The 25322-nt window shown below is 38.1% G+C and overlaps 2 protein-coding genes across 6 annotated transcripts; one reads left to right on the top strand and one right to left on the bottom strand.

The window, feature by feature from the left end:
- PRMT7 (protein arginine methyltransferase 7) lies at positions 1 to 18234 on the bottom strand. 4 transcript variants are annotated; one of them, XM_074583198.1, is made up of 18 exons: positions 18160 to 18234; positions 17415 to 17588; positions 16541 to 16577; positions 15013 to 15162; positions 13675 to 13783; positions 13221 to 13333; positions 11754 to 11995; positions 11434 to 11611; positions 10384 to 10511; positions 9448 to 9589; positions 8872 to 8955; positions 7585 to 7632; positions 6301 to 6390; positions 5494 to 5655; positions 3033 to 3107; positions 2076 to 2236; positions 802 to 898; positions 1 to 219 (listed from the first exon to the last, which is right to left on the bottom strand). In XM_074583198.1, exons 2-18 carry the CDS (start codon positions 17507 to 17509, stop codon positions 61 to 63), a joined length of 2070 nt encoding a protein of 689 aa, XP_074439299.1. In that variant the 5' UTR covers positions 17510 to 17588; positions 18160 to 18234; the 3' UTR covers positions 1 to 60. The 4 variants fall into 4 exon arrangements, with proteins under 4 accessions (XP_074439299.1, XP_074439302.1, XP_074439301.1 ...); XM_074583201.1 differs by having other exon boundaries at positions 18101 to 18164; XM_074583200.1 differs by lacking the exon at positions 18160 to 18234 and having other exon boundaries at positions 17415 to 17635.
- Positions 18175 to 24653, top strand: SLC7A6OS (solute carrier family 7 member 6 opposite strand). Of its 2 annotated transcripts, none has more exons than XM_074583222.1 (5): positions 18175 to 18412; positions 19302 to 19679; positions 21987 to 22184; positions 23072 to 23201; positions 23668 to 24653. In XM_074583222.1, the coding sequence occupies exons 1-5, from the start codon at positions 18254 to 18256 to the stop codon at positions 23787 to 23789; spliced, it is 987 nt and encodes a 328-aa protein (XP_074439323.1). In that variant the 5' UTR covers positions 18175 to 18253; the 3' UTR covers positions 23790 to 24653. The 2 variants fall into 2 exon arrangements, with proteins under 2 accessions (XP_074439323.1, XP_074439322.1); XM_074583221.1 differs by having other exon boundaries at positions 18201 to 18412; positions 21990 to 22184.
- Positions 24654 to 25322: the final 669 nt, after the last annotated feature.

A 25322-nucleotide genomic window follows, 5' to 3' on the forward strand; every position in this document is an offset into this window, starting at 1 on the left:
TACAAAAAGATACTATATAAGTTTATTATAATTTAGGAACATAAGTAAAAGGAAAGTATTTCATAATAGCTTAAAATCCATGGCAATCTCTCCTGTCTTTGTGTTGAAATTTATAGCATACGTGACAGCACTCGGAAGGTCTAACAGAGTTTCTGATTCAATAACAGAACTGAAGAAATAGACAGCTTGCTTGCAGTGGGGATTCCATTCACAGTTTCCCTAAAGGAAAGAGTTAAAAGTGAAAGCAGTCAAAACTCTACGATATTATCACTAGACAGTAATAATGCAGTTAAGAGCACACGAGTTCTTGTTCCCAGTTTAGTATACAATGATCAGATAGTTATCCATTGCCATCCATTCCATTATGGGAAGACGTAACTTGAAATACCATATGCTACATTGCACAGGGAAGTCGTAGAGGAAAAAATGGATTTGGTCAAAGAATCCGTAGACAGAATATCGAAAATACTTACTCCTTCCTCTCAAAATTTTTGCTTTAGTTAAACTGAGAAAAGGGATTTGTAAGAGTCAATTCTACTTTGAGCTAGCATCATATTTAAGTTCTATATGTGGTTCAAAACTATGGCAGCATTTGGATCCAATTCAGACTCTCACATTTTAAGGCACATCTCCTATTCCCCCCCAAAAATATGAACAGGTATTTCTACTAGTTCTGTTCACATAGTATTCAAACTGCGTTAACAAAAAGCACTACATAAACCAAGCACAGCCAACAGAGACCCACTTTTCAGCACTGTAATCCTATAGACTTGGGCATAATAAACTAGACTGAAGAAATACCTTTTCATTTGAAATTTGCATCAGTCCTGTATTAACGGAGATATCAGCAGCAAGATGATATTCCATCCACAGAACTGCTCCGTGGCTCTTTCCTTTGCTGGGGAGAGGCGGAGGATCAAAACCTGTTACTTTATACAATACTAACAGCTTAAACACTGCACCTACCCCTCACAGTTTAGGTGACAGCTGTAAAACCATGAATAACTCGTTTCCTTGAAAAAAAAGTTGAACAGCTGAATGATTTGGTAAAGCAACTTTTAAAGTATTTGTAGATATGAAATCTAAAAAAAGGCAAGGAAGAGGAGAATATGCAATAACTAAATCATTTAACAGGCACACAGTCATTTAACAGGCACTCAATAACATGGCATAAATTATTCAGCATATTTGGGGAGTAATTCCTTCAGAGACTCCAGCTTCTACTGTTTATGAATTTTGAGAAAGTATTTACCACATATCCCATCTCAGTTCAAGTGTCTGCTCCACAAGCAGCAGAGGTCATGCTAGTATGTTGCCTGTAAATACAACAACTGGTGCAAAGGCACAGAGACACCATGCACTGGTTCTGGATTTTGTGAAACCTTGAATTTTGTTTCACGGAGAAACATAGAATTACAGAAGCGCTCTAGCTACATAAGCTCTAGATACTTAAAAATAACTTTCCCCTGTTTTTTAATTCTAAAGAGCATTTCAAGTTTGAACAGAATTAAGTACAATCTGTAGACAGATTATAATGAAAAAAATCTCAGAAGACACGTGACATATCCGGATTGTCAGAATTAAAGTCAAAAGGAAAAACAGTGTACAGTTTAAAGCTATTAAACCTAATAACTTGGAAAGCTAAATAGGAGGTTTTTCTGCAAGAACTCAGCAACAGGGAACAAACAGAAAGATTATAAACACCTAGACAATGGTTTATCTTCTCTAAACTATAAATTAATCTGTTTAATTTTTAAATCGTGGTAACATCTAGCAAAATGCTATTTTTAAAATACAGGTGGCATATTATCTAAGATATTACCCTTATTGTTATAGCCTGTTGTGAACAGCCATGGGAAATTCATGTCAGAGTAACTTCCACAACTTTAGGTCACGTTTTTAAGAACTGTCAAGTATGTTCCCACTAGTTAACTATTACAGTTAACTATACATTATTTATTATATATACACATACACACATTTTATATATGTATGTATACACACACAGAGACCTTGAACATGAGGTAAAAAAATCAGATTATGACAAGAATATTTACTGCGATGAGAAAACTCACCGTAAAAGATTTACAGAACCCTCTGTGCTGAGAGAGTATTCCGGTACGGTCTTTCTGAAGTCAAATGTCAAAATTTCCTTGGGGTCAGAGAGTGACTTGCAAGGATATTCCCACAGAGGGTGAGGTTCTGCTTCCTTGGATTCCCTAAAATTCAGAGAATTCTGAAGAAAGAAAGAAAGTAATAAAACTATCTGAAAACAATCCAAAGGCAAACAGTCCTTGTTTTCAAGTTAATTATGTGTCCTGAACCCAGAGTATTTAAGCAATAAAGCTGCAAGAGGACAGGACTGCACTTCTTAGGCACAAGGGAAAACATGTACTACATGCATGAACTAATTGCTACAACTATAGTCCTCAGCAGCCATACAGAAACAGGTACTTTCAAAACACCATGCATGTAACTTTTCTTCTCCCTTGAGATTAATTCTGCTCTAGAACTGCCTGCACTCCTCCACAATGACTATAAATGCAGTCTAAATGGCTAACTCAAATATGGATATTTACAATACAGCTCTAGAAATTGATACAGATAAATCTCACCCTTCATATCTATTTATCCGAAGTTAAAAAGCCTTTTTCTCTTTCGAAAGTACCCATAAGGGCAAGTAAAAACAGCAGGATTCATCTATGAACAACTTCCAGATGATTTGATTTCAAGCTCCGAACAAAATTTTGAGAACAGTATTTTTCTTTTTGAATGAACAGAATTATTTTCAAAACAGTGCAAAACATTGAAGAGCTTGGGAAATGAGAACCAACATACAACCCCAAAACCCATGCCATAGAAGTTACCATTTTGCAAGAACTAAATAGCCATCATATTTTATGAAAAACTAAAACAATAGTGTTCTGCCTAACATACAAGTTTTGCAACAGTCATAAATACTTTTTTAAGCCAAGGTGAGTTTTGTTCTGTTTTTCTGAGACTTGTGCTGAAACTATTTTCAGTCTTCTTACTTTAATCATATCATCCATAGTCTGGACATCAAAACCTTCACAGGTGCCACATGGACTTCGGATTCTCCATAAGTCCTGAAAAAGAAAACAGGATTTTGTTTGGCTTTATTAAGGAAACAAGAAATCTTAAAATAATTTTAGCTGTAGATTAGACATTTGATAACAAGTCAGATAAAGACTCTCTACTATCTATACATTCCTAAACCTTTAGAACAACTGCAAGAATCAGAAGATAGCGTATGCTGCAAAACTGTTTTACAAGTCAGTTAATACTTTAGCCACTGTTTTCAATTTTCAGCTCCTCTAAAGAATACGCCACATTTCCTACCATCTCTATGCATAGTTTACTTTAGAGTAGGTATAGATTTGCCAAGATTAAAGCCTTACAACCCCCCCCTTATCCAGTACCCAGCACAGGTTAAGTGCTCCCAATTGCATCAAACGTCTTACAGCCTATTGGACTACCATACTTCCCTTTAGCACTCCAAAGATTAGTAAAATCATTTTAGGCACTTCATACTATGCCTCTCACTGGACAGACAATGATTCAGTCCAACTTTCGTGTTTTCTTAGACTGCATTAATGGTTTCTTAATAGAACAGGAACATTCACTAGCTGTGGATACATACATGTTAGTGCCTCTTCATTGTCGCACTTAGCAACCTCAGAAGTTCCTGCTTTACAAGATGGCAGCAGGACTACCACAAATTTAAATAAATGCTGTCATAATTCGTGTCTGAACACAGCATGAATTAGAGTGACTACAAAGAACCTCTGAATGGCATACCTGATAGAACTATCAAATCAGACAGGTAGCACCCTGCTCCCTAAATGCAATTATGGACTAAACAAGTTTATAACTAAAGTAATTTCATAAAATTCTTTCTCCTAGATCCAGCTTTTGCTAACTGTTTAACTGTGATGACATATCCCTATTCTGACAAGACTGAAGAGCCTACAGAGCCAGTTGCGCTGAATACTTTACAACATTATGTCTGTTCCTTCTGTCTAATCAAGAACCGATAAATGCAGAAGTTATTTTAAAAATCCCACAGACTTTAGGCTTTGAGTCTATATTCACCACTGAACAAAGAACAAAAGGTAAAAGTAAAGCAATAGCCTTTGGAATAGCTTAATGCAATGAAACAAAAGTTAAATGTTTTACCAAAACAGCTATGTGGAATCATCTCTGAAAACAACCCTGTACATAAAAGGGTAAAACTGAGGTTCAGGTGACATGAATGTTACCCTATGTTCTGCTACTAGATTGCTGAATAATCTTAGGTCATCACTCTGCATGCTTCAGTTTCCTCATCCAGAACATGAGGAGAATAATGCTAACTTCCTTAGAAAATGCTTTGAGTTCTAGGGAAGTAAATCCTCTAGATAAAACAGCATGGAATTAAAATTAACTGCTTATTTCAATCTGATTATGGTTGATTAGTCTTAAACATCTGCTTCCTATTACAAGATTCAGATTTACACTATTTACTCAGTATATATTTCAATTCTCTACATTTTTGCAGAAATCAGAAAGGTATGTAAAAACATGCAGCACAGTCGATTAGTCCCCGAGGGAAAAAGAACATACATATTTTCACATACACAAATCAAAGGCGGAAATAGGAGAACAAGGTTAAAGAGCATTCGAATAAGGAAACTCTTAAGGGAGAGAACACTCAGACACAAAACTACACAACTGGTGAACCAGACAGTGGGAAGAAAAGAGGCAAAAAAGACCTGGCAATTTTAACAGATAAACTGAAGGTTACGTTTATGTGAAAATCCATTAGATTATAAGCATTTTATTTTAATTTATACACATGTATATTTTAGTTACACAGTTTCAAACTAAAGAGTTCCTTCATTTAAGCTACTGGACAAAAACTTTGCATATTAATTATGAAAGTACTTATTTAATTTCCATTGCCATTGTACGTAAACTCTTCACAATCTTTACTGACCAAGTCTTTAATAACTGCAAAAAAAGTTTATATCTTTGTACAATTTCTGAAAGATGACTTTTCAAAGTATTTTTAAGATGTGACCCCTATTGTGCTCAAACTTCAAACTGTGCAAAGCTTTAAGTGGTTAAAAAAAAAGAACATGCAATTATGAATCCTGCCTACAGTCTTATAAAGCATCATTTTAAAAACTGGTATTTTGCAGAATATCGAATTTTATAAATAACTACAATTCTTACATGCTTCAGCAATCTCTCTCTGATCTAGACAAATATATTAAAACATTTGGCTCTTTCATTTAAAATGGTAAATTAAGCCGAGTTAATTTTCTGACAAGAGATAGCTGAAATAGCAAAACTCATCTTCAGGATGTCAAATATTCTTTCCTCAGGTGGTAAGTGCAAAACGTATTGAAGTGGATAGTATTAAGATGAGAGAAGCTTGTTAAAAAATCCTGGAAAAGTAAATATCAAATGGATAGCTCTACACAGTCTCACCTGAAACTCCACAATCATCATATGCAATGAAGCAGACTGAGGTAGGACAGTGACATTGCTGGTAAGGTGACTGGCCACAGCTGTCCTAGCATACCAGAAATACAGGTTATGCCACGGCAACAAACTTGTAGTAAAAAACGGCTCTCCTACAAGGACAGAAATCTTGGCAAAGAAAGGAGGAGATAAAAAGCATTATAATAAAGAATAACAACTTAACGGTACAGGCTGTTTACATCTTCAATAGTCGACAAGGCAATACAGCAAGTGAAGTCATCTAGATAAAAACTTCTACTGCTCAATAAGAATTTAATTACCGCATGGCAGACATCTTTTTGTGTTTTTAGTTAGCAAATGAATTTTCCTGCAACAAAGTCTGAGGGAAAATATGCAGTTTTAGGTTGAAAAGCTTTGTAGTGAGAGTAATAGAACTTTGAAATTTTTAATTTAAGGATGTTAGTAGTTCCAAATATAGACTGCAATCTTCTGAGTGGCTTGAGAAAGAAGAGCTCCAGCCTATGAGCACATATGCAGTTAAACCAGTTTACCTGCCTTAACAACTGGTGTAGATTATGCAGCAAGGGAAAGTCATACCCTTTCAAAAACAAAGTGAAAACCCTCCCACAGTCTCTCGTCTCATTTAGTTTTAGTGGGACAACGTCTGACCCATCTACTCATTACATTTTATATGAACTGGGATATAATGGGATTCATTGTGGTTACAGTAGCACAGTAGGAAAGTAAGATCTATTTTCACCTTCTGCTCCCCACCACACCACTGAAATTCAGTACTGGACAACTGTAACATACCTTTTTATCTTCCAAATGAGATGACGTCAGCAACTCAGGACGTGCTTCTATTATTTTAATTTTATCTTCAAGATTATTTGCTTTAAAAAACTTTAAAAAAAAAAGAAAGTAGCATACTGTCTTTATCAAAAGCTACGTTTGAGACTCAAACCCACACCAAAATAACAATTTTGTTGAAAATAAACAAAAAAGAAACCAATAGCCAAAAGAAATTTTTAAAAGACTGCCTACCATAACTCATCGGGATGACACAAGTCTGTTCTTGAAGGGTACATACACTTAGAGCCAACATGTCACACCTAGTGAACTAAAGCACGTGCCCTATGTATTCCTTCATTTAAGTATATAAAAAGGCAGATAACACAAAAGTTGTCTCACCTTCATTCATTAGAACTTTGAAGCATATGGGAAGGATGGTCAAGAAAGATAAAAATTACTTCAACTACAAATACACGGTATATTTGGCTTCTGTTTGAGACCAGGTTTGCATCTTAATGTGCCTACTGTTTATGTTGTTGTACTCCTAAGCCACAGGCTGAGACAGACCTCTTTTAAATAATACACTGCCAACTAAAACAGACACAGCCCAACGATGACTTCAGGAAGCTTCCAGTCACTCCTTAGAGATTAGCTCCCTCTCCTGAACAGCCTCCACTCCACTGGCAGGGCCTTCTGTGCTCTACCCCAAGAAAGCAGCTGAAACATGCTTTGCAGTTAAGACCCACTGCCTACTGTCTCCTAAGAGACAAACAGCAGAGCAGGCATTCCCAACTTGTCTCAGCTGGAAGACAGAACTGCTAGATGCCACTTTCCTGGTAAGACTGGTGCAAGCAATGGGATGCTCTCACATTCCACTAATCCTCAAAAACAGATAGCTTTGCCATCACCAACACAATAAGGCATCAGAGCAGCACCTCAAGCAGGCAAGCAACTGCCAAGGAGAGATCAAGCACTGGCAACCGTAATTCCCTCTGCTCAACTTCCCCGGTGGCCTATTCGGCTTGTGGGTAATGCTATGAGATTGGATATATCTCCAATGGGATGTATTCCTCCAAGAATCTGCATAAAGCCCTGTACAAATACCAGGAAAAAAATAAGAACTCCTCCCCGCCCTCCCCGACATATCCCACCTCCAAGAGTCTTGTCAAACTGTACAATCAAGTACATTCATTAAACTGATTTAACCTCCAAGCAAATGATGCAAGGACAATCAAGAGCATCAGCTCTGGCCTTAGAAATGCCCTGAGTTCATTTACTGCTTTTAATAGAAAACTGAATACTCACTTTTTCCATGACAGAACGGGACACAGCAGAGTTTTCTAATGTAAACACCTAAAGAAAATACACAACAGTTAGTCAAACTAGCTTTATAATTTTTAATTAGAAGAATATGTAAATGAACAATGAAGGAACTATTTTGATGCTCGAGTGAACATAGTTCATAAGAACCATGCACCTATTCCACAGCTCACCGTCATGTACCTTTTTAACAACAACAGAAATACCCCCAATAGCTAAAGGCTAAATAATGCTGTTTTCACAGACATACAAGAAAAAACCCAACAGAATGCAAATATTTATTTTCCATTTTTAAGATGCACATCGTATATTAACATTTGCTCTAGGTATATATTTACTCATGAACAAATGCAAGCCAGTGTGCTGAATCAACCTCCAGTAGTGCGTAGTCCTTGTAGCCATTGTTTAACACGATCTGACTGTATCAGCTGGAAAGAGCTCAGATGTGCAATGCAGCACACCAGCCTTTTGAAGTACGAAAAATAAAATAGGTTTTATTCAAAATTGGTAAATAGTTAGGCAATAGGCTACCACAGGGCTAGGAAAGTATTACAGAAATCTCTGCCCTATTCATCTCCTTTCTCCTCAGTAGTCATCTGTGACTAGCCACTACTAAAGACAAAAATACAGGGGCCAATGATCACTGGTTTAACTCAGCATGGTTATTTATTTCTATGAACTGCCTAGCATCTTCCTCAGGATTATATTACATTACGCATTCCCAGACATTGAATTCAACTATAATAGACTTTAGTTTGAAGAGCCCTATGAGAGAACACTTCAAGTAAGTTATATATGTAAGTGAGACAGCCAGGCTGCTCTCATTTACACCCAGACTCGGTATTCTTACTGCTTCCTATCTTGCTGTTACAGACCTTCCACTTCAGACTAGATAGTAAATGTAATTATGTAATTGCAAACATAAAAGAAGAGAAAAAAAATTGCCAGACATTTAGGTCAGTAGAAAGAGTATTTCCAAAAGCACCAAGATACAAGATGGCAAAGAGGAATCAGCGGAGAATGAGGAACACCACTTTCATTCAGTGCTACACACTGATAAACATCAAAACTGGTAATTATTATCTCCCTATACTTCAGCTTGATCAGAGATGAATTTAACCTGCACTGCAACACAATGGGAGCCTCTTTCTCACTTGTCACTGAAGAGGCACTGGAAATAATTAAATAATGGGCTGGAAATGCTGAACTACATGAGAGAACTAAAAATACCAAGCTAAAATGCAAAGATCAGAAAAACAGGAAGTACTGTACCTGCTTTGCTCCAAGATAGTGAGCCAGCACAGGCAGCAGACTGCCATCACTGATACAAAGGCAAACACTATCTGTTTTCAGAACCTACAGAAAATAAATAGTCATTGTTATTCCTATTCCAGATGAAAAATTTTTCAAATTCTAGACATTTTCGTGGTGTATTTTCCCTCTTTATACACTTTCATATCCAATAATGACTGGAAAACACAGTGATTAATACAACCACTTCAAGCAAAACAGAACAGTGCAAAAAATATTAATGTAATCCTATTGTTTTAAGTCAGAAAAAGTTTGCACAAGAATGTATTGTCTTTATTCAACTACCAACACTCCTTCTAACAAATACACAGAGCTACTACAAATTCCTACACAAAAATGGCTGCTTACAATTTAAAAAAAGTAATACCAAAGTTTTCACAACAAAATACAATTTACAACTCCTGATGTAAATAATATATACTTTGTGAGCAAAGCCCTTTAGCAAGAGAGAAACAAATTCCATAAATAAATATGCAACTAAAACAATACACGCATCTATCACAGTGGCCAAAAAACCTACAGGCAACATGCACTCACTTTCGTCAAAGACTTGATGTATTGGCGTGTTCGGTTCTGATCATTTAATTGCCCAAAGCGTGGTCTATTCCAAAGAAGATGAGCCTGACATCTACAAACAGGACTCTCAACACGAACAGCTGCTTTATTCTCCTCTTCACCTCTGGAAAAAAATTTTAATGACGTATTAACTACAGTATCAGTAACATGTTTTCACAAAGAGGTACATTTATGCATTTTAGCTAGTACGCACATTAACACATATGGACTCCACTGTTACTTGTTCAAATTTAATAGTTCTCCAGGGACATTTTTGTAGATTTGTATTTCCAAATGAAAAGAAGGGAAAGGGCCAATTTTCACCTTTTTTAAAAGATAAAACCAAGAACTCCCCCAAACTTTCACACTAATTGTGATGGTTAGGTATTTCAGGTTTTGATCTTCTAGGAAAAAAAAGATACTCGTTTGGCTTCGTAAGTAAAAAAGGCACATAAAATTAAGACATTAACTCTTAAAGCTGAGACTGATTTTTAAAATGTTAGCTGTTATAGTCATTACAACCAACATGATTAAGCTTCTTTTAATTTCAGCAAAAGGCATTAATCTCAAAAAGACAGTGCTGACTAGGAAAAACAGAAAACGGAGACAGCCTTTACCCATATGACAGCTCAGCTGAGCTGTATTTTTAGGATTTCCAGGAACCAACCATGAGTAATTTTTGTTTCTCTGTCACAGAATGCCACCATGTATAAGGCAGGAGCCTGCAGTCGAAGCCTCAACTATGTTTTTATGCATAATGTGTTTTTTTCACCTGTGCGTTGCCCATGAAGTGTCTTTTAATAATTTTCTAGCCTTTAGGTTCTTATCTTGCTCTTCTACAAAATAGCTGCTCTAAGATCAGCAAATACTTGAGCTTGGAGTAAAATACCACCCTTTTTCACACACATGTATCGTTACCTGGCTTTCTGCAGCTTGTACCACACAGAGTACTCGTCACGACAGGCAGTCAGGTACACCTTCTCACCCTGAAGGACTGGCTCCTCATTTGGAAGAAAATATACACACTGCATCCAGTGATCTCTCCACTGAAAAGGGTTGATAAACAACAGCTTAGGAAGTAACTCATAAGTAGTAAATGGAAAGTAAACAAATAGCAGGAAATCAATTAGTAAGAATGGTCACAACTCTGAAGCACTGATGTACGACTGGTTGAAAGAATCTTGTTCATGTTAGCAAGGCTGAATAAAGACCAATACCACATATTGAATAAACGTATTTTATATAGATTTCTTACAACAGAAAATGCCTGAGACTACTGGCTTGTTGACTAGCTAAGCTTGTATTTTAATCAAATGAAAAATAAATCCAAAATACACTTTGCATTTATTGATGCTGTTTCACCTCTATAGTTCACTTATGTTAGAAACCAGTACTGAATTGGTGACAGTGACCAGTGGTTGGAGCCTCACGCATCAAATGAGGTCACTTAGTGTTACTCTGATATGACAGCACAACTACCTTGTGTTTCAAAAACCTTTTTTTTGCATCATAAATATTGCAAGCTGATCAGCCATTCCAAGCTGACTGAATGCCTTGAAGCTTGACAGTTTCAAATTTTATTCTAAAACACAGTAAGTGCAAACAATCATTTTGAAGCTTCCTTTTGACTAAGTTCATCCTACTAGCAAATACATTTATACAGAAACACAGCAACCTGATCTAATAGCAATCTCCTGTTCCTCTAATTATCCAGTATCAACCCACCATTTTCCCACACCAGCCTTTTTTATGGGAGTATAAATACATTACTATAAACTTAACACTTATTTGAAAATTTAATAGCAGAACTACACGGAAGCAAACCACAGACTAATATTTTGACAAGGGATAGAGACCAGTTAAGGAAAAATATGTGGAAATCTTTTTTTTTTTTTATTTCTTGAAAGTAAAAGAAATAAAATAAAAATATCTGGAAGACAGAAAATATCTGAAGGCTGAGTATTTTACCTGGAAAGCAGAAGTGGATTTTACCCAGTATGGAGCCATTGTGCAATTTATCATCCCAGAGGGGTCCATGTCAATATCCCACCAGGAAAGTACGATTTGTGCCTTGCCAGATTTTACAGGCTCCAGCTGCACTCTATAGGAGGTAGAGGCACTCCTTACTGGCTTACTGAAATCCACACTACAGAGAAGCATGAAAATTGTAAAAAGAAATAGTTCAGCATTCTTCAGAAATTCTCAATAGTTTCCCAAGCTAAATACATAACTTATATGAAAGGCATAACAGGAAAATTTTGGTGTGAACAAAACAATGCCTACCTTACCTGAACATTGTCACCACATCACTAAGGATAGCGAAGTCACTTGAAGGCATCTGGTTCAGCTGGATGTCACAAACAGAAGGAACACCTGGACAGTCCTCCATTTCTGAAGGGGAGACAATAATTTTTTCACCATCCTCTGCTTCAACATGAACGGGAAACAGTTTGTTCCAGGACCACATTCTTTTGGATTCCACTAACTGGACATACACTGTTGCCCTGTGAGGCACTGCCTCACATCCTTCCTGAGTGTTCAAAACAAAGGGTAAATGCATTAAACAAGTTTGACTTATTAACACGCGTGAGAATTAAATCAATTGAAATGTGAACCAATTTAAAGAAAAGCTGGAACTTTGAAAGCTTCGGGAGCTTTCAAATCTTAAACGCAAATTATTTCAGAGACTTCTGTAACGTCAGAGCAATTTCTCTTTGTCTCCCTATCTGTGAAATACCATACATGAATCTATGCTGCTCAGTGTGGTTCAGCAAGGCCAGATGACTTTAGTAACCATGTAACACTATCAGTTTACTAGCCTCAGTTAAACTTGCATTTCCATTCTCATTCTGAAATAAGAGATCTAACGTGAGCTTCTCAAGGCAGATAACTACTAAGCTATCAAGATTTAAATAGGTTTTGATTGCAATGACTAAATAAGAAAAATAATGGCTCAAATATTCACACATTGACAACTTTTTATCCATGATTAAAGATTAGAGAATATGTAAGTTGTTCTAAAAAACCCCACTGTGAACTAAGACCTTACTGTGAAGTCCAAAAACAACGCTTTTACAAAAAAGACCAATTACAATCTAGAGTTGTACATGGGCAGCAGTAAAAAGTTATGGAGTGCTATTGTTTTTGTATGTAAAACTGGTGAAATGAAACCTAAATAAAGTTTTGCAATCCACATTTTAATTAAATGAAAAAATTAGAAAAGGTAAAAGAGAAAGCCCTAAAATTATACCTATAGATTATGTGTCAAAAAAAATGCATATTAATCTGACTACAGTGTTTGAAGTATTTCCACAGCCAAAAAGCATGCGGAGTAGCAAGAGTTCCTTAGGCAAAAAAACCCCACAAAAACGAACCAATGCCTGGGAGATGAAGCCCATCAAAGTTAGGAGGAGAATTTCATTTTTTAAAACACCTTGAAACAAACTACTACAGATCCAGATCAAACTGGATGCCTTTCTGAAAGCTATTTGTTAACCATCAAGTTATTGGTTTTAACACGAAGCAACTAAGTGTAATTTCAGAGCCTGTGATTTACAATATGAACTCCAATAGCTTTATTCTAGAAATGAATCTAGTAAATTATTCACTGAATAAGAAATTTGCACAGCTGATGGTGTACTTACAAATGATACAAGAAGCCTAAATCAAGTATAATCTCTATCCTACTCCAAAAAAGACAGAAGAGTTCCTCTAAGGATAAACGTGACACACTATCAATTTCTGGTTTTTTTTACCTGTACAAGATACTTGTGTGCATGCTCATAAGTTGGTAAAGCTCCTTCTCCTATCAGCTCTGTATCAAATAATTCTGTTACCAAGATGTTTGCACGACATTGCATATCTCCATCTAAAAGACACAATTTAATATTGTAATATTAAGACACTATGTAAGTCTTTCAAGATGCTATCCTGAAAACACAAGTAATTAGAAAAAGCCAACTTATTCCTGTTAGAGAACCTGCTGAAAACTGCAAATTATTTTCCTTTAGAAGTTTACTATAAAATACAAATGGCTACTGAAATAGTATTATAACACTTCCTTTTGCAGTACATTTACAGTGTTACTTTCTAGAGAGTAAGGGATTTGCTTGTTTAATTAAAAAACACATAGAAAATAAGAATAAGACATATTTCTTCCTGGTTTTGAGGTACTTGCCCATTTTTTTAATCCTAGCCTATTTTTCTCACCTGGTCCAACTGTGACTTCAGTGGAGTGTTTGTTGATTACCTTGATCTTGTCACGAAAACCATTTTTCTCCACTATCTTCACAGCAGCATTAGCCATGGGCTTGAAAACCTGTCAATATCAAGAGCACAAAGGACTGGTAAGCTAACGTGAGCTTTCAAAAATGAAAGGACGACACCACAAAATACAATATATTTAGTCCTGCAAAAATTTAACATCTGTATCTTTTCCTATGTTTGAAGTTCACAACCATGAAACAAGACAGCAAGCCTCACTTCAAAAGTTCATAGAGCTCCAATGTCACTGTTACAAACTGAGTATCATCTGTCTCCAAAAGCTACTCCAATTTAACTTTTGAAAGACAAAAATACACATTAAGAATATTTTAGCATGTAAACAACTTATTTTTAAAAATAAAGATATGTATGCATCAAGAGCCCCCAAGAGACTTATATGTGCTCAAGACATAAAATAAATGAATTAATAAATAAAGAACCCAAAACAATCAGCACTGAAATAGTAACTGAAGTATGCCAAAAATATGCTTTTACTAACAGCATAACTGTGAAGAGAATTTTTGTTTCCTGTGTCTACATGAAAGAGGACTGTCCCTGAAAAATCACAGGATGAAATCCTAGATTAAAAAAAAAATATAGATTTTTACTTGGATAAAAAAATCACACAGCACCCTTTCAACTATGACCCTCATACAAATGGCTCTTCTCATTGTTTCTTCAAATGCATTAAAAAAAGCTAAACTGGCTAAAATGTTTCTGTTATTATCCTTAATGTAAGTAATGGCTGCTAATGACCATCAGGATATTTCTTAACTGCCGATAAAAGAGAGAGGTGCTCTATCCAATCACGAAGAGATGGAAAAATCAGTTTACGAGACAGTCTCTTCATTATGATGTGGTCCATGTTAGGATTAAGTAGTCTGAGAACCCACCACCAAGAGATTAAATTTATGGGGATCAGCAAAATGGTTAGAGAATACACACATTTTTCAAAAACTTGGTTACAGTTTTCCATATTACACTTGAGTTTTGACAAGTAGCGAAAAGAGAACACTACAAAACTTGACTTAGTAATTTTAATCTGCACATTTACAGAAATTGTCCCAAAAATGAAAAATGTAGTATAACTTTTAACTATATTTTTGTAAGACCTAAGTGTTTTTGATGCATAAAAGTATCAAGCTTGCACTTCAGAGGCCACAATACAAAATAGCCAATGCATGCACTCCACTGATAATGCAAACAGAACAGCTGCACTGAAGCTCTAAAAAGAGGCTATGAACACGCATGCGGAGGTATGCGCAACCTGTGACAAATGCTTACCTCAACTGCATAGCAGAAATCTGCACCTGCTGAAGCTGCCATCATTGACAGGAGTCCTGTGCCAGTCCCTATATCTAGAACAATTGCTTTCTCACCTCTTTCTTTTACTCTGCTCACTGCAGCACGAATACCTTGGTAATATTTCACATTCTGTGGAGAAGGAAAAAAAAAAAAAAAAAAAAAAAAAAGATCAGCATCCTTTTATCCATTTACACTTTGAGTTTTTGTGCAGACATCTTGCATTCTCCGACTGTGAGTTTATAATTAGAAAAAGGCCTAGAGTTCTGTATGCTATACCAAAGCCATTTTCAGCAGAAGGTTGTGTTTTTGGAGGGATTAGTCCATTTCAAGTACATCAACTTTTATCACAATATTCACATCGTCATCGATCAGTTAGCTATTTATAGCACGTGTATAATTTACAAATGCCACTTATTTTCTAGAGCAAATGATAATAAGATCCATGTGAGATACTACTGGTTTTCTGATCACTTTTTGCCTGCAGCACCAGTCGAATAGTCATATAGTGCCTACGAAAGCACAAGAGCTAAAGTATCTTGGATTTAGATTTCCCTATACATCTACTGAAAAACATTCATACCTGAGAAGCAACATGTGTAAATACTGGCTTTTGGTCATGTGCCATTAAGTGGGGCTACAAGCATACTAGCATTAACAACAGGGAAAAAACCAAATGCCGTCATCTGTCAGCTACAGTACACATATTGAAATATATGCTTATATTTACTCCAAAGCAGCCTATTTTAAGGCATTCCTTTCCTAAAGATTTATCAAGCCTTTCCAAAGATTATGCTATCTTTGGACATTATAAATTTGGAAAGTCTGCTGGATCACTTTCTGAACTATTCTATTTAACACTTTTAATACGTAATCCCAGTACAGTTGTTTTAATTACTTAGACAAAACTTGCTGCCTCTACATGCCTTATTAAATGCCTGATTCCACTGGCATGTTTCAATTCAACATGAATTCAAGACTCATACAGAGTAGGCACCATAAAAGTCTTTAAAAAGGTTATTGACGAAACAGTTGACTAAATAGCTAGAGCAGAAAGAACATTTAAACCATTCACTCCAGACTTTATCATGCCTGTAGATATGGCATCTCGATTTTCTTCTCAATCCTAAACAGTAAATAAGAGCTAAAAATACCACAAAAGAATAAAGATAGATTTTACTTACATTCCTATAAAAACTAAGAAGCCTAGATTCACATTTACAGCCTTTGAAATTTCATCTAATGAGCTCTCTCTGTCAAAAATGTCAAACATAGAAGAGCAAAATCAGTTACTGAATGTAAATATCAAGTTCTGCAGTAAACAACAGAACACTAGTATCAGATGTATAAGGCACCTGTTGATCTAAGAACAGGTCTGGTATCTTAAAGGGTACAAATTTGATCATTTCATCTTTCAGAGAAATCTGTATAATCATGCAGTGACAGCTATTCAAGAGAAAGGAAATGGGTATTTTCTCACCATCCAAAAGTTTTTTCCTTTTATACTTACTCTGTCTTTGTCGTGAAGCATATCTGCATAGCGTGACCTACAGTACAGAAAGATTCCAGTCAAAATACTACATACTGCAAAGCACAAACTGTCAGATCTTATATAGCCTCCTTTGTTTTCTCTTATAAGGCAACTGGTCCCCATAGCCCATGAATGCACAGATAACTGACGTGCTCTTTGAGGATCTGAACTGTTTCACAAATCTAAGGAATAATGTCATTTCAGTGATCTGGTCATCAGCATATAAATGAACTAATTAACTGCTGGCACATATCCCCTCTTCAGCAACGGACCCAATGCATAGACCCATGGACAAACAGCTGTGAAATAATAGCTGGGACAGATCCAGGTTGATACAGAGCAATACAAGGCAATGAACGACATCCTATCATGGTCTATCATTTGCTACCAAGATTTAAATTTCTTTGATCCCCATTTCCTCATGGGTCACGCTGCTTAAAAATACCCCAAAATCTAATGTTCCTAACTCCTCTGGTTGTTATATTATGCGCTTAAAAAGTTACTACAGGAACAGACAACTACAAATTATTTGTTGTACTGGGGATTCAAAAGAAATTTAGTCTATGCGTTTTGCCACAACTTAGTCACTGCCAGTATTAAGATCAGTACCTCAGAAAATGTTTAAAAAAAAAATTTAGAAGGAAACTACTTGGAGAATACAATTCACAATCTACATTTACAGTTCTGCCCATTACAACACAGGGCACTGTAACATTTAGACTGTTCTACAGTCTGTTCATCTCACACCCTTTGAACTTCTACAGAAATAAACCCAAAAACTGTCAGAAAAACAAGCTGGGTTTGCTCTTTTTTGTAGCTTTAGTGGAACAACAAGCTATTTTTTCTAGCATACCTTGCAATTTCCTGATGGTAGTCATAGTTCTCATCCTCTTCTAACCACTCCATCGCACCAGTAGTTGGATTAGCTCTTCCACAAAAGGTCTTCATGATCAATCTCAATTTGTATTATCTATGTATTAAGTACAGTTTTGCTGCTTCGGCTTCAGTATAATACCCAAAAAACTGGCTGTGAAAAAAACCCAAAAACATATAAAACTTCCAGTGAAAACAACATGCATCACTTCAGCTCTAGATCCATATATATACTTTCCCTATTACACCTGCCTTGACAGAAGCACCGATGACTGCCTTATTCTATAAGAATGTTTTAAGCTCAAATCTGTCCCCCAGCCTTGCTCATGATCTCAGCCCGGAAAAAAAAAAAAAATCACCCGTAAATTCTCAAGAAAAAACACCTGCCCCGAGACGAAGCACGTCGGCCCGGGGGAGGCCAACCACCCTCTCTAGGGGGTCCCCACGCCCTCTCTGAGGAGTGACCTGCAAACTCTGGGCAGCGGCAGAGCCGAGGGGACCGGCTGGGACCCCGGGCCGCGCTGGGGAGCGGCAGCTCTTGGGACAGGCCCGGCCGTCAACAAGAGCAGACTCAGGCCGGACCTCCCCCAGCCTCAGGAAGGAGCTGCGACCGGGGACGGCGAGAACTCTCTTCGATACCCCCTACCCGAGGCGGCCCCACCTCACCCTCAGCGCCCCAAGGCAGCCCCTCCACAGCCCCCGACATGGCCGTCACTGCCACCTACCCCTCAGGCCGCCTCACGGGCGCGTGCCACCACCTTCCCGGCGTGCACCGCGCCGGGAGAGGCCCGCCCCTTCCCGCCCTGCGTGGTGGCCGCCATGGAGCGGGCGGCGGTGCTGCGCGTCAAGCGGAAGCGCGGCGGGACAGAGCCGGCTGAGGCACTGCTCCTGGCCTGCAAGCGGCTGCGCACCGACTGCGGCGGCGACGGGCCGGTGGAGAGGAGCCTCTTCAAGCTACTGGCGACCGTGTCCTCCAAGGTACTGCCGCCCCGCCGGGGTAGGCCGGGGCCGCTCCTCAGGCAGGCGAGGGAGGTTTGATCCTGCCGGGGATCGTTTTGCTCCTGAAGGGGCTTTTGAAAGCAGCAAACCCTCTCCGGGTTGACAGCGCTGCTCCACGCGGGTCTTTGCGGGTCCTGGAGAGCAGCATCTCGATGCGAGGTGTCATTCTGTCATGATAAATAAGGGCACGGGGGCCTTCTCTTTGCCACTCTCTGAGCAGCTGCTTGCTTGGTGGCATACCCGCACCCAAAGCTGGCGGTTAGTTAGGCTTGTTAGTTAAGGAACATAGGGTAGAGCAACCACCATGAAAAGCTGGGTTCAACACTGACTCTTCTGTGCTTATAGACCGTTCTTCGCTTATAGGCTACAGAATAGTCAGTAAGTGAAGCCTGAATTTCTGCTCTTTGAGGTGCTGAAGCTCAGCCCTCCAAGGCTAACAACATCTGTCCATTGCGTAGCCTTTTATATTGAATAAAACTAGTATTTCTTAGGAACTGGTCCTCATAGGAGACTGTAAAGGATATTATGCCTTAAATTTAGGACCATCACAGTCTTTCAAAAGCATGTGTTTTTGTTTGGAGGGTTATTCTGGACCACAAAGTATATTGCTTAAAAATAAAATTGAAGTAGTCTTACAGTTTACAAATATCTTATATACTTTTTTTCCCCATATCAAAAGACTATTATGATAGCTGTATTGCTTAAGGTAGTAGTAGAAGTTACTTGAATGTTTTTAGGAGTGTTTGTACTGCAGTCCTCAAATAGGAAGTACTAGTAATAGTAGTTATTAATCACTTCCAGGAAGGCGTATGACTTACTATGTTGGTGGTGTTATTATAGTCCTCCTCCTTTTTGTTCCTCTACCCAGAATGAACCAGTTCAGAAATACGTTCAAGAAGTGATCACTCGAGAGAAAGCAGCTCAAAGTCTGCGACCCTCTTTAGGAAGCTCTCAGCGAATCATTCAGGAACTCCGCTCTTCCAAGCAAGAGAAAAGGAAGGAAAACCGTTACCGTGTGATAGCCAGCCATCGACCTAACTGCACCGAAACAGTTACACCTGTCAGAAATGGTGAGGCGTCGATTGACGGCGACAGATCGGACTCTGAAGCAACAGAAGATGCTTCACAAAAGGAGAGCAGTGCCATGGATAAGAGTTCGGTCTGCTGTGGGAAATTCCAGTTGTTTGATATTGAACAGGAAGAGGAGGTCGTAGGAGATGCCAGTGTAACTGCTGCAAACCCACAGGTCAGCAAACAAACTTAAGTGTACTTGAAGTACTTTGATATCACTGTTGACTGGTACATGTGGGCGAACTGACTGCTGTGTAAGTTTTTTTGCACTGTAAGTATTCCACTATTTAACAAGAGCTTTAACTAGAGATTTGTGAGCTGGAATATTGTACAGGGAGTTAACTTTTATGAGGATCCTTAAGTGTGCTAATCCTTAAGTGTCCAGTTCTGGGCCCCCCAGTTCAAGAAGGACAGGAAACTGCTGGAGAGGGATCAGCAAAGGGCTACCAAGATGATGAGGGGACTGGAATGCCTCTCTGATGAAGAAAGGCTGAGGGACTTGGGTCTTTTCAGTCTGGAAAAAAGACAGCTGAGGGCGCACCTTATCAACGCGTATAAACACTTAAACGGTGGGTGTCAGGAGGATGGGGCCAGGCTCTTCTCAGTGGTGCCCAGGGACAGGACAAGGGGGAACGGGCACAACCTTGACCATAGGAAATTCCACCTAAACACGAGGAGGAACTTCTTTCCTGTGAGGGTGGCAGAGCCCTGGCACAGGCTGCCCAGAGAGGTGGTGGAGTCTCCGTCTCTGGAGACCTTCCAACCCCACCTGGACGCGTTCCTGTGCCACCTGCTGTGGGTGACCCTGCTCTGGCAGGGGGTTGGACTGGATGATCTCCAGAGGTCCCTTCCAACCCTATGATTCTATAATGTTGTTGAGACAGACAGACGTGTGGAGTTGGCTGCTACAGGAAGGGCTTGTACCACTCTGGTTTTCCTGTACCCTGCTCTGATGTATAAATTCCCACATTCATCTGTCAGTTGGATTTCGGTGGTTTTTGATTAACTTCTCTACCTAGAAAACAATCTAATTTGGTGTCGTCTTATCTACCCAGATGCCTAGGAATGTTGCTTCTAGGCAAGATTCACTGAAGGAAAAGATAGTTTTGAGCCTCCCCTTCTCATACTTCCTATATAAGGTTTTATTGTATATTTTGTTTTTAGCAGAGCTCCAGGTGTTTGACAGGCTGCGTAAGCCTCTATGTCCTGTTTTGATTGGTATTATGAATTCAGTATGTTTTCAGTTGGAGGAATATCTGCTCAATATCTAGCATGGTTTTAAGTATGAAGAAGCTCTGCCTTCTATGTAGGGTTGCCCCTACAGAGTGTTAAGAAGATTTTCTATCAGAGACTCATAACTATATGGAAAAAAAGGTAAGAGGGCTGTGTATGCTTTCTTTAGTAGTCCCTTCACTGTATGTAAGTACACGTAGATGCTTTACTCTGAGGAAAACTTAAATGCTTAACGTTAAAGAAGATACTTGGGTGAGGAACAGCCCAACCAGCTGTCATCCTCCAGCATTCCTTATGGCTTATTTCAGGACTTTGCCATCAAACTTCAGTATGAACTCTCACTTTCCATTAAGCACGTATTTCAAACAGACATTTGAGATCTGCTAGTTATCTATCACTCTACTGATTAGAAAAACAGAAATGAAACTGAGGTAGCATCAGAACTTACTAGCAGTAAGTTTTTAGAGTAAGCAAGCTTTCTTTTTCATTCTGCAAGTATTTAGAAGTGGCTGAAAGGATGGTCTGTAGCTGTTCCTTAGAATTACTTAAGTAGCTCAGGAGACACCACTGCGGATCGGACAGGAAATTCTGAAATGCTCTAGCAGAGAAAAATTGGCAGCAAAAACCTGCCTGTGTAGACCTTCAAGTGCTATTCACTAAAGCAAATACATTGGAAATAATTCATTAGGAAGGAGAAAGCATGAAGAAATGTCTTCTGTGTTTATGTTGAAGTGACAAAATAAAAAGCGTATCTGTAGGGCCTGTCAGCCTTTTCCTGTTAATCTGTCACATTTTCATTGTTTCTCCTGCACACTTTGTATACTGTAATCTGCTTGCATGTTATCACTGCTACTGTATGCATCTCTTTCCTGCAGTGTTGCAAGTGTAATGCTTTACAAAGCACAGGCTGTCTTAAAACTCGTCTTTTGAACCAGCATGTCATCAGAAACAGATGGGATTAGTCATATCCCCTTCAATAGTTTCTAATGAACTTGTCCCAGAAGTTTTCTCATGCTATCTGAAACAAGGCCTGCCTGGCTCTACTACATTAATTGGAAAATTCTTTGGTGTCTTTCTGTTCTAATGTTCCAAATACCAGCGGTCCAATGCAAAGGTGTTCTGGTTGAAGATTTCAGAATGTCATCCTTAGCCAGCTGTTGGCTACTGTCTACAAAGGCAGTTGGCTGTACTAAACTAAAACATTGCACGACTTCAGTGAAAATACGCATTTTTTATTTATTTTTCTCAGCAGAAGACTGATCCAGATGTGATTCTTTGCAATGCAGTCGAGATGATCCGTGAGCATTTAAATGTTTCTGAAGATAGTAAAAAAGAACACCGTGAGAAAGACGAGTACGTTTATGACATCTACTATACGGAAACATCAGCCCCTGGTTGGATCGAAAATATCCTTTCTGTACAGCCATATAGAGAAGAATATGAACTGGTAAGGATGTGGGAAAACAATCTTCCTTAAATAGAGAGGTCACAAATAAACATGTTTGAAGTCCTATTGTTAGATGTTGCCGTGCCAAGAAAAATCCTTTGAGATACTACACATATGCTCAGTGAATTCTGTGTTAGGCTGCTTGTAACTGCCAGTCCTGTGTTCTTCCAGGTTACTGTTGATTCAAGCAAATTATGATATGACAATGAAAACCGAAGGGATAGCGCTCATGTACTGTGAAGAATTTGTCTGGCTTCAAATTGCCAAATAAATTTTGGCACACAAATCTAAACTTGAAGTGATTCACATCTCATTTATGACTAGGAGGCAGCAGTTAAAATGTAGTTGTAAATATGGTTGGATAAAAAAAAAGAAGCAAGGGAAGTACACGCATTTTTTTTCAGTATTTTGAGGACTTGACTTTAATCTTAATATATAGATATTTTCTTGCAATAGAATTGTCCTTCAGTGATTGTGGAGTTAGGAAGTTAAATGTAAACTTCAGTCTTTCATTGTATAGATACTGTGATCTATAGACTTGCATATCAGGAACTTGAAGGTACTTTTTCTGCTTCTTGATCTATTACATGACTGCTGAAGTGAGTAGGAATTATTTAGACATTAACCTTGGCATTTAAATGCTGCACTGGAACATTTAAATGCATGACTTCACTGATTTTTTTTTTTTTTCACCTAAAGCAGATTGCTGTGCTATGGTGAATATACTGACAACTGCTCTGTGCAACTGTTGAATAACTTATGCTTCCAGTACATAAGCATCTCTTGGTGCTTTATGATCTGTATAGTATTGTATCAGGGGATGAAAAACTGCTTTCTGCCAAGTGTCTGTATTTATAGTGAATGTTATGTTTTGCGTTGATATGCAGGTAGATAACGATGACGTTCCAAGGGAAATATATGAAGATGAAGATGATGAAAATGATGAAAATAACTGGCGTAATGATTATCCTGATGAAGACGAATTCTTACCTGAGGAAGATGGGGATGGAGAAAAAGGTATGCCTATCATAAATATTGTTTGCTTTCACGCTGCGCACATTTAAGTCCCATCCATTTTTACATACCGTCTCTAAAAAAGCAACTAACTGAGCACTGCTGGGGTAGTGCTCTGCTCTTAAGGATAAATCTGCTTAGAGAAGGATCATCTTTCTTGGAACTACAAGACATCTTAGTGTTTTTGCAAAGTCAAAATTAAGAACTCCATTTCAGGCTGCTGCACTTGCAAAAGATTGCTTGTTTGGAGAAGGAATAGATTCCAGATACTTGTGAAACACTGTCTTTGCTTTCTTAACTCCCCATACCAGTGCACTCCTGGCACAATTCAAACATCCATCTAATACAGAAGTTAATCAGATTTTATACTTGTTAATGTGTTACTCAAGAAGCTTACAATAGACTGGTTAACCTAATTGTTTAACTTAAAAAAAAAAAAGTATACTCTAAAGTGATGCTCTTTCTTTAGAGTCTGACGAGAGCTCCAGTGATGAGGACCAATGTTACAGGAGAAGAACATGGAACAAATACCGACAGGAGGTTCTACAGGAATTTGGATATGATGAGATACAAGATTTGGATTCTGACTAACAGCCCTTTTTTGAAGGTGAAATATATACTGAAGATGAAATTCTACTGTTGCAGTAGAACTGAATATCCAGACAGCTGCTGATGGCTATGCATAAGAATGTTGAACTAAAAAAAAAAACCACCACCAAACAAAAAAACCTGGAAAACTACTGTCTGGTAAAGACTGTGCTCACTGGAACAGAAGGAAACCAATCTTCACGTGGATGAGCTTTAAGCTAAATTTTTGCCTATCTGGCCTTCTGAAACTGCCAGCGACTAGCATGGTTCACCCTAATGCTTACTGACTAGGCTTGAGCATTAGATACTAGATTCAGATTCTAGTAAATACTAAAACCTTTTACTATCTATCTGAGCTGTTACTATCTGAGCAGCCAGCTTAGCTGGTAGGTATCAAACAGATGGGTGCGAGTATACCACTTAACAATACAAATTTTTGTTCCAAACAAAAAGATACTGTAGGCTTTAAAGTAGATTTTTCTGTCCATTCTGTAATGCTGAGGTTCTGAAGAAACTGTTTTTTTTTAAAAAAAAAAAAAAAAGCTGCATACCTAAGCATTTGTACCTGTACTGATGGTACCCTCCACATTATATATGGAGGCACTTCTTGTCATGATGGGTGTGTCAGGTTTCACAAGAAGATCAGCATGTCTGCCGTGACAGCAAATGAAAGTTCTGGAAAGAGGAACTCTGTCCTAGTGCTTTCTACTGTGTTTGTTGCTAAGTTTCAAGTTACCTTCTTTACGTGTGTTTGAGCATATGAAATGCCTTGATCTGTCCATTTTATTGTTGGATCTACAGTAATTTTACTATTGGAGTAGAACAATATGTGTGCATTTAAGTTGTAAATAAAGAGTTTTTGACTAAGTTTTCTTTACTCTTTCAAAGATCATAGGAGTTGGTACAGCTGAAGCCATGTTAGCATTTTAACTTGCATTTACTTCTAAAACAATTTCATCTTACCTGTTTGGACACACAAAGTATTTCAGCACTGTCCTCCTTGAATCTGTGAGAAATAGCTAACAGGATGCTAGATGTATGTCAGTCATGAACAGCAGGTTGCAGCAGTGACTGTAGGTCAATTAGTTCTGGCTGGTGCTGTCAAGGTAGTCGAAGCAAAGTATTTTTTCCCTCGGTTTCACAGAAAGGCTAAGATGGCTGTTAACCTATGCCACAACCCTAGCCTCAGCTTACCCACTGAACAGATGTCTCAACTTAGATACCGAATTCATTCTAATCACATGCATGATCAAAAAGCTGCATTATAATAGCTAACCGCTAATTTTCATTAAATACTGAAGAGACCCTACATGTTTTTGTGCCAACAGCGCACAAAATTCCTCAGCTAGAATTAAATCCCAATGCTGCTTCATAAAGGTAGCCCAAGACTCTGTTTTATGTTAGTCTTCATCATCTACTAAAATTTGCCATTATCTGTAGGTTTTTTGTTTAAGATAACCTTGGTCAGGGAGTCAGTACAAGAATCCAAATATTCTCACTATTATTCAAGTGACAGATGCAAACGTGGTGCAGCAT

Source organism: Larus michahellis, chromosome 4 (assembly GCF_964199755.1).
Source record: "Larus michahellis chromosome 4, bLarMic1.1, whole genome shotgun sequence".
In the NCBI taxonomy this organism is placed as follows: domain Eukaryota; kingdom Metazoa; phylum Chordata; class Aves; order Charadriiformes; family Laridae; genus Larus; species Larus michahellis.